Source organism: Berghia stephanieae, chromosome 5 (genome assembly GCF_034508935.2).
Source record: "Berghia stephanieae isolate SIO BIC M18660-M18661 chromosome 5, UCSD_Bste_1.3, whole genome shotgun sequence".
Classification (NCBI taxonomy): Eukaryota; Metazoa; Mollusca; class Gastropoda; order Nudibranchia; family Aeolidiidae; genus Berghia; species Berghia stephanieae.
Genome location: NC_088364.1, coordinates 81,758,843 through 81,768,842, shown reverse-complemented (window position 1 = coordinate 81,768,842; position 10,000 = coordinate 81,758,843). Strand labels below are relative to the sequence as shown.

Here is a 10,000-nt window from a genome sequence, read left to right as displayed (position 1 = left end):
TAGTGCCAGCCTGGAGTATGTTGATGACGTAATCAAACTCGTTTCTTTGTGACGGAGGTATTAGAAACCTGAGCAGATGAACAATAAACCGTCAACAATCATAATATAATAAATAATTGAGATTATATATAGCGCAATATCCACTACAAGGGGTCCCCTGTCAACAGCAACATTTAACATGTAGGACGGGACATAACGCCTGTTAGGCGATATTACAATTTTTTACACAACGCTGTTAACGGCCAGGTACTTATTTTACACCTAAGTACGGTGAGAGAATGTGAGCAAAGAGCCTTCTCCAAGGACTCAACTATGCGCCGAGCGAGGCTCGAACCTAGAATCTTCCGATCCGAAAGCGAGTGTCATACATAGACCACATAGCCGCACTATTCATTGTTGTCCTGATTCTTAGAATGAGATAATAATTAAAAGTCATATTTTTATTAAATTTCCTTTATTCATCCCATAGGGGAATTTGTTTCTAGGGTCTATGCCCAGTGAATACTGGAATACCCCAGGCGTCAGCCGCAGTACAGCGCCGCAAATTGAGCTGGGGCGAGTTGATTTGCTTAAGGCCACACAGCGCAGTGGGCAATCGAACTCGGTACCGGGTATGAAGCAAAAGACCGTACCTCTGAGCTACGCTGAGCCATATATTACAATGCAAATTTTGACATTCAGAATCAAACTTTTTTTAAAAATTGAGCTTTTATATAGTGCAATATCCACTAAATGTACTCAAAGCGCTTTACAAGGGGTCCCTGGTCAACAGCAACATTTAACATGTAGGACGGGACATGACGCCTGTTAGGCGATATTACTACTTCGGACAAAGACAACGCTGTTAAATGCTAGGTACACATTTTACACCTGAGTGCGGTGAGAGAATGTGAGTAAAGAGCATTTTTCAAGGACTCAACTATGCGGAGCGCGAGGCTCGAACCCAGGACCTTCCGATCCGAAAACGAGTGCCATACCACTAGACCACATAGCCGCAGAAATAATGTTCTTGATTTCGTATCGCTCTTATTAGTAAATACCTTAAAGGAAATATCTATTTCTCTGTTACTTTTTTGCCCTAATGAATTATTTTTACAAGGTAATTCATTTGTATGGGTACATAACATAACATTTTAGCATAAATATTTATAGAATTTTTTTTACTCACGCATGCCTCCTAGTATCTGGTTAATGCAAAATATTATGAATCTTTTTTAAGTGTACTGATGATAACATCAATTTAAATTAGAATTGTATTTGGCTGGGTTTAAAATTATAAAAACATTGAGAGAAAAAAAACTTGAGTTTTTATATAGCTCAATATCCACTAAACGTGCTCAAAGCGGGGTCCCTGATCAACAGCAACACTTAACATGTAGGACAAGACATGACGCCTGTTAGGCGATATTACAATTTTTTTCGGACGGAGACAACGCTGTTAATGACAAGGTTCTCATTTTACACCTAGAGTACGGTGAGAGAATGTGAGTAAAGTGCCTTTTCCAATGACTCAACTATGCGCCGAGCGAGGCTCAAACCCAGGACCTTCCTATCCGAAAGCGACTGTCATACCAGAAGTCCACATAGCCGCACAAAAATGAAACATGTTTTTTTTCTTCATATAACACAATTGTAGTTGTTAAAGTACCTGATTTGTTTCAGGATTCCTCTTTGTTTGGACGTTTTCAAGTTATCGTTTAAGACACCACACAAAATAGTGACGTCACGATCTTCTGCGTATCTTTTCAGTGCGTTAACAACAGCCATCTTGGCTACGTAGTTGTTTCCAAGGTTAGAGTCAAGCTGAAATTAATATATTTGATAAAGAACAATTATTTTTGAGTCAAATATCATATTATTATGCATCAAGAATTTATTGTACAATATGTGTCAGTGCTTGACATAATCTGTCGGAAGGTGAAAATTTTGGATTTGTATCTTTTTTGCATATTCTGAAAGAATATGCTCACCATACTATTTTAATCTTTATTTGAAGTAAATCGGGTAAGTTTTCGTGAAGTTATTGTCAAATGTATGGGAAAGGTATCCAGCAACTTTTCTAAAATTTCATACTTTTTCAACTTGACCAGCTGTAAAACATATTTATAAGTGAAATTAAGCTTTGATATTTCCCTAATATGTACAAAAAGTGTTGATTTAATCATTTTTGACAAGAACTCATTTTTGATAAAAATTGACCTCCTAACTAAACTTGGCAATATCTCAGTTCAAACCTTTTCACCATCCGACTGATTATGTCATTTACTGTAACATATGTCATTATGTTGTATGAAGTGCATATGAAACCTTTCGAGCCAAACACTAACATAAAAACATAGACGGGAAAAGCTGAAGGAGCACACCAAAGGCGACTAGGCGACAGATTCAAGACAGATGAGATACAACTGGACAGAAATGGAGGCATTTCCATGGACAGGATAAGATAGAGAACTCTTGAACCTGAATTTTGTCATTAATATTTCATTGTACTATGAACTTTGTACATTTATAATTCATTCGATCATGACCAGTTTTCAATTCCTCTATGATAGTATTTTTCGATTTTACATTGCCGTATTGATACATTTTTCCTGACATTTAAAGTTCATGCAGTGATACAATGCAAGCTATATGAGATTCTGTAATTATAAACTATTGTGAGGTTATCATTGTTGGTCAGTTGGTAGTTCTTCAGAGCCATAAGACCAATGGTATCGGAATTTATCCAGGTTTCTAGTATTACATTTTGGATAGAACGCTAGGATATCGGAAAATACTTTCTGCCAGCTCTAACAGACCCAGCTACCCAATCCATGTTAGATGGACAAGGCTGTCAGAAAAAAACTCTCGACTATACCCAGAATCGATACCGGTCAGGCGAGTGATCTACTCTCTGAACTATCAGAACCCCAGTTACAATTATAAGCAACATCTAAAACAAATTAACAAAATATACCGAAGGGCTAGAGCTCAGGTGGTCGCTGGTTCGGATAAGTAAGTAAGTAAGTAACAAAATATACATGAAAAAAACAAACAAAAAAACTTGAGCTTTTATGTAGCGCAATATATCCACTAAACGTGCTCAAAGCGCTTTACAAAGAGTCCCTTACCAACAGGAGCACGTAACATGTAGGCCTTTTGCGCTGGCTAGTGATGTTATGCGTTTAGCCAAAAAAAAAAGAAAGAAAATAAAACTAATGACATTCCCCAGCCGGATAACACGTACCAATACACAAAACTATGTGTAACCATAAATGAATGGTTTAGATAGTATGCAGATGACGTCACTCAGGCCTTTGTTATTGTTTTTGCCATCCGCGTATGTGAGTTGTTCTCACTAAACTGTATTAACAGGACTATATAAGTTCATGGTTACACAGAGGTTGTGTGTTGGTCCGTTATACTTCCGGATGGCAATGTTGTGAGCTTCTTAGCCAAGCGCATTCTATCTATAGTCTGATTAAGAGTATTTAGTGAGAACTACTCATAAAAATGGCTGGCTAAAAACAATAACGAAGAGCTGAGTGACGTCAACTTCATTCCTTCAATAGTGGGACTCGAACTCGGAACGTAGATGTCAGAAGCGGAGTATGTAATACCACACGACCACAAAACACCACGTTTTGATCAGAAGACGTAGGTCTTACCAACTTACCACAACGCGAATTGCCTCCTCGTACGTTGGTTGACGTAGAGCAGGTGTGCCGGTCATATCTTATTATTATCTCACCTGTTATTTTAAGACTCGTTAATGATTTCCACCTCACATTTACACCTGCCCACCGCCCACTGCCCACTGCTCGCCTACCTTAAAGTATATTATAAAATAATGCTAACAAAAAGGTAAAAATGGAAAGGCTCCGATGTCTTTCCAAGGCTACCCCCCCCCCCCCACCCCCAACCGTTCTCTATTATAAATAATAACAATGTGAAATTGAATGTGAGCTTCAATTTAATTACAAAAAAAAAGATCAAATGAACGTTTCGGGTTTCCCCTTTATCAACAAAACATGATGAATGAAACACTACAGATGAAGGAGATAATGACTACCGCATTATCTCCTTCATCTGTAGTGTTTCATCCATCCTGTTTTGTCGATAAAGGGGAAAACCCGAAACGTTCATTTGATCTGTTTTTGTAATTAAATTGAAACTTACATCCAATTTCACATTATTATTATTTTTTCGAGCTTCGAGCAGCAATATTTACATTTCTATTATAAATGGGCATTATAAGGCCATTATCTGACTCTTGATGAGGTTTTGCCATCTAGTTGTATGGCCCTTTATTAACAACTAAATCTAAGTTTTGAATACTGTTGTGGGGACGCAAAATAAAGCCCTTAGTTATATAGTTATGTCTCTTATTAAAGTTATCTTTGTCGTGCTCAATAACACTACCAGCTTGCAATTGTGTGTTTTATTGCATGATAAAAATATATCGAGTTAAAAAAATACAAGGAAATGAAGGATTACGTTTCTTCCACCCCTCCGTGTAAGAAATGTCGTGACCAATGGGAACAATCTATAGATAGTATGCAGATGACGTCACTCAGGCCTTTGTTATTGTTTTTGCCATCCGCGTTTGTGAGTTGTTCTCACTAAACTGTATTAACCAGACTATAAAAGTTCATGGTTACACAGAGTTTGTGTGTTGGTCCGTTATACTTCCGGATGGCAATGTTGTGAACTCCTTGGCCAAGCGCATTCTATCTATATTCATGTTTTCGTCCAACGATTTGATATTATCTTAACAAATGCAAACACGCTGTTTTGTTTACAAAAGTTATAAACATACCCATGTGTCAAGCTGAACCAAACAACCAATCGTGATGTTAGATAGTTAAAAAGCTGTGAACACTTTTCACAAAGTTGGTCACTCTGAGCACATTTTGCAATGTGACCAATGACCTTCAGTACATGGATCATGCCCATTGTATTGTGCGGCGATGTGGTCTTGTGGTATGACACTCACTTTCGGATCGGAAGGTCCTGGGTTTGAGCCTCGCTCGGCATATAGTTGAGTCCTTGGAAAAGCCTATTCACTCAAATGCTATCAACGTACTCAGGTGTAAAATGAGTACCTTGCCGTTTAGAGTGTTGTCTCTGTCCGAAAAAAAATGTGATATCGCCTAACAGGCGTCATGTCACGTCCTGCATGTTAAGTGTTGTTGTTGACCAGGGACCCCCCCCCCCCCCCCCCCCCCCCCCCCCCGTAAAAGCGCTTTGAAAACGTTTAGTGGATATTGCGCTATATAAGCTCTCAAACAAATAAAGTCTGAAATCCAAACTTAGTACCTATTCTCTGTCTTCATCTCGCACTTCTCCATACCCTATAGATAGTTCGAAGTTGACGTCACTCAAGCCTTTGTTATTGTATTTTGCCATCCGCGTTTGTGAGTGATTCTCACTAAACTGTATTATCCAGACTATAAAAGTTCATGGTCACACATAGTTTTGGGTGTTGGTCAGTTGTACTTCCGGATGGCAATGTTTTGAGATTCTTAGCCAAGGGCATACTATCTATATTTCTCATCAATATTGATAAAAGAGCACGCCACGCACTTATTCTGAATTTTATTCAACCCAATAGCGTAACTATTCCATGTGTGCCTTATTTGTTTACATAATTTTTTACTTGTTTCATACATGGAAGAGCGCATAGCATTAATTGCATACAATAGTCTGGTGTCACGTCGCCCAGCAACGGCGGCCATCGTGGTTCTTAACAAAGAGAATTGGTACTTATTGTTCTTCTTGCTGGCTATAACTTTTCTTATGTCTTGTGATCAGAATGTATCAAAGTCAAAACATGATCATATTTATAATGTTTTTCTCCTCTGGATACACTTTTATGCTCGTCGGAGAAATATTTCATAAGGGCGTCCGCCATTGTTCCGATAATTTAGAGCCATTTACTCAGTTACCATTCGTAATTACGAGGGAAGTGACGTCATGACTGTTAAAGAGCATTTGCTCGATATTAATAGAAAGTTCGCGGGGTCAGTGAACCAGCCTCGATTTGATCCCTCAAGTAGTTGGGAGAAGAGAGTCCGTATGATGGATACTAAGTTTGAAAGCCATTTTTTGTGTGGCTGGATTTCTCAGTGGTTAGTGAGACCGCTCGCTGATGTCTCTCTCTCTCTCTCTCTCTCTCTCTCTCTCTCTCTCTCTCTCTCTCTCTCTCTCTCTCTCTCTTTCTTTCTCTCTCTCCCTCTCTCTCTCTCTTTCTCTCTCTCTATCTATCTATCTATATATCTATCTCTCTATCTCTCTCTATCTTTCTATCTATCTCTCTCTATCTCTCTCAATCTCTCTCTCTATCTTTCTTTTTCTCTCTCTCTATCTCTCTCTCTATCTATCTATCTCTCTCTATCTCTCTCTCAGCCAGGTGACAGGTGTCGTGTCAGTTGGATCCCGGGTTGACTCTAGCCGTAGCCATCGTTAACTTACAGCCTGACACTGACCAAAATATGACGTCAAAATACCAGTCTTTGGCCACAAGAGAAAACAAATCGTGAGTTTTATTCAATAGTTCAACCATGAGCGCTACTAACCACAACTCACTAGACGGTTCAAAAACCAAACAATGACGTCAAAATGCCAGTCTTTTTGGGTTTCAGTGTCAGGCTATAACCGTAGCCATCGTTATGTTATAGCCTGATACTGAAATCCAAAAGGACTGGCAGTTTGACGTCATTATTTGGTTTTTGCACGGCCTAGTGAGTTGTCGTTAGTAGAGCTCATGGAAACAAGTTATTTCATTGGCTGAACTATTGAATAGAACTCACGATTTGTTGTCTTTTGTGGCAAAAGACTGGCATTTTGACGTCATTTTTGGTCAGTATCAGACCATAACTTTACGAAGGTCACGGTCAGGCTGCGCTCTGACACCGCGATATATCTATTGTCTGTCTCTATCTGGCACTCCTCCATACCCTATATTTCAGATATAATTGTAGAAACCGTAAATCAAACGGTATAGAAACGATGAAAATTATGTCTATAGATAGTTCGAAGATGACGTCACTCGGGTCTTTGTTATTGTTTTTTGCCATCCGCGTTTATGAGTAATGCTCACTGAACTGTATTAACCTGACTATAGATAGAATGCGCTTGGCCAAGGAGTTCACAACATTGCCATCCGGAAGTATAACGGACCAACACACAAACCATGTGTAACCATGAACTTTTATAGTCTGGTTAATACAGTTTAGTGAGAACAACTCACAAACGCGGATGGCAAAAACAATAACAAAGGCCTGAGTGACGTCATCTGCATACTATCTATAGATGGTTCGAAGATGACGTCACTCAGGCCTTTGTTATTGTTTTTGCCATCCGCGTTTGTGAGTTGTTCTCACTAAACTGTATTAACCAGACTATAAAAATTCATGGTTACACAGAGTTTGTGTGTTGGTCCATTTATACTTCCGGATGGCAATGTTGTGAACTCCTTGGCCAAGCGCATTCTATCTATAAACGTTCATGGATACACACAGTTTTGTGTGTTGGTCCGTTATACTTCCGGATGGCAATGTTGTGAACTTCTTAGCCAAGCGCATACAATCTGTATGGACAGAAGGTGGGAAAAGCAGACCTGCCAACGAATACAAATAATTCTTAGAATTACGAAATTTTGGGCCAAACTCAGGGAAGTTCAGGATAATTTTCTAAGTCATTAAACCTCTCTTTACCACCTATTGTAAAATCGTCACATTTGTTACGATGCAACTGTCACTTTTCGCATCCAGATTTCATTTCTTTTTACTTAAGTTATAGAAACTTGACATTCTGTAATAGAGCTCATATTGTCGAACAATATTATGTATAGAATGTGCTTGAGGCTTTTCTGTTTGAATAAGAAATGTCTGTTTTTTGTGTTGGGTTGGTGTAAAGTTTTGGGGAAAATTCTGAAAATGGCTGGTAAGGAGAGGGTTAAAACTAGTTGAAAATGAAAGCTGATGACAAACTAAATAGTTTTTATGATTTTGAAGTTTTTGTTAATCATTGTGAGGGTAAATTGTTGATTTATAGAGATAACTATTGCGGCGACTATCTATTTATATCTCCTAAAAACTACGAAATTTTTAAATTTTCAACGTAGGCATATCTGGAAAAGAATGGCAGTAAAGGTAAGTTAGTTCATATAGAATCGGATAGGCAGATAGGCATCGTGTAAGGTGAGGACAGGCATAATAAGCCGTGGCATCGGAGATGAGAGGGACGGACACACGAGCAGAGGCTAAGTCAGATCAATCTCATTTGAGAATGTAAGTGAGAATGTGAATAAAGAGCCTTCTCCAAGGACTCAACTATCCGCCGAGCGAGAATCGAACCCAGGACCTTCCGAAATGAAAGAGAGTGTCATACCACTAGACCAGACTATTTACATCTCCTAAAAACTACGATTTTTTAAAATTTGCAATCACACGGTGTTCGAATTTTAGCCAGAAAACTCGTCCTTCAAATATCAATCGAGTAAAATTACCCCCATCTTGTAACTTTGGCATATCTGGAGAGAAAAATAATTGCAGTAAAGGTAAGTTAGTTCATATAGAATCGGATAGGCAGATAGGCAGGTAGGCATCGTGCAAGGTGAGGACAGGCATAATAAGCCGTGGCATCGGGGATGAGAGGGACGGACACACGAGCAGAGGCTAAGTCAGATCAATCTCATTAAACGGCTCTCGTCCTGGCGTTCATCCATCATTGATGTCATACCAGGTAGCGTCTTCCAGGCTTGGTCACGACAATACCCAAAACGATACCTACCCCTAATTCTGTCTGACGTACTTTGGAAGATAAAAAAACCCATATTTAAAAATTTGGCCAGAAAACTCGTCCTTCAAGTTACATTATCTAGAAGACAGAAAACAGGAGGTTGTTTTGGAAGGGGATAAGAAAGAGGGGTAAGGGGGGGGGGGGGGGGTTAAGTTGTAGGAACAGGAAACTAAGAGTTCTGTCGTCGTACTGTGGAGAAGCCCATAATATTGAAATTTGGCCAGAAAACTCGTCCTTCAAATATCGATCGATTTTAATTACCCTCGTCTTGGCAAAAACTCTTCGCGAAGTCCCACGTTTGAGGGTTTTTAACCAAGACGAGGGTCATTTAAATCGATCGATATTTGAAGGACGAGTTTTCTGGCCAAATTTTCAAATACGGGTTTGTTTAATTTCCAGAGTACGGCTGTACTCTCCCCCTCCCCTTCTTATCCCTTTCCAAACCACCTCTTTTTTTCTGTCCTCTAGATAATATTACTTTACAATAAAAGACAAAACATGGAATATTAGATAACTTAGATAACTCGAATCTTAAACATTCCAGTACACAACAGGTTGCCCAGAGCCTTTGACTTCATCCGCTTCTTTACGTCTTCATCGTCATTTTTGTCTTGTTTGTTTTTGCCTTTATTTATTTTTTAAAAAACATTTTGGGGGGGTTAAAAGTGAGAAAAAAAAGTTTACAGCGAAACACCAACAGGCGGACTCTTTCTGAATGTTATGAGATTTAACCCCCTCCTTGCCACCCATAGAAAAATCGTCACATTTGTTACGATGCAGCCAACATTTTTGTCATTCAAATTTATTTTGTACATCATAATATTATTTGAACAACAGTGTTTGCTATAGTTAAAGTATAGTAACACTGTGTTGAAGAGCTCTTTTAGCAGGAAAAAAACTATGTACCTATAGGAAGAACTAACAGATTTTCTGTTTGAGTGAAATAAATCTATTTTTGTATAGATTGGTTGTGAAGTTTTGGGGAAAATCCGGAAAATGGCCGGTAAGGAGTGAGTTAATCTGGATCTGCTGTCGGGTAAATGGAAAGCACATTGTAGCGCATTGAATCGGTAATAGGAGGTCATGAGTTCGATACCTGGTCGGGATAGACTTATTTTCTGGGGAGGGGGGGGGGGGTAGCGGGGTGCAATTTTTCCACGTATGTTCTCTATACTTTGAAACTGTTTCACACACACACACACACACACACACACAC

The 10,000-nt window shown here is 39.0% G+C and overlaps 1 protein-coding gene across 2 annotated transcripts in view; it reads right to left on the bottom strand.

The window, feature by feature from the left end:
- Window positions 1-10,000, bottom strand: part of LOC144973719 (delphilin-like) — a 66,124-nt gene that overhangs the window by 38,950 nt on the left and 17,174 nt on the right. For both annotated transcript variants that reach the window (XM_078916549.1, XM_078916550.1), the window contains exons 4-5: window positions 1,649-1,803; window positions 1-68 (exon numbers count right to left, since the gene is read on the bottom strand). The exon at window positions 1-68 is cut by the window's left edge and continues 127 nt beyond it. In XM_078916549.1, coding sequence (XP_078772675.1) covers window positions 1-68; window positions 1,649-1,803 — 223 coding nt within the window. The remainder of the gene's footprint in view (window positions 69-1,648; window positions 1,804-10,000) is intronic.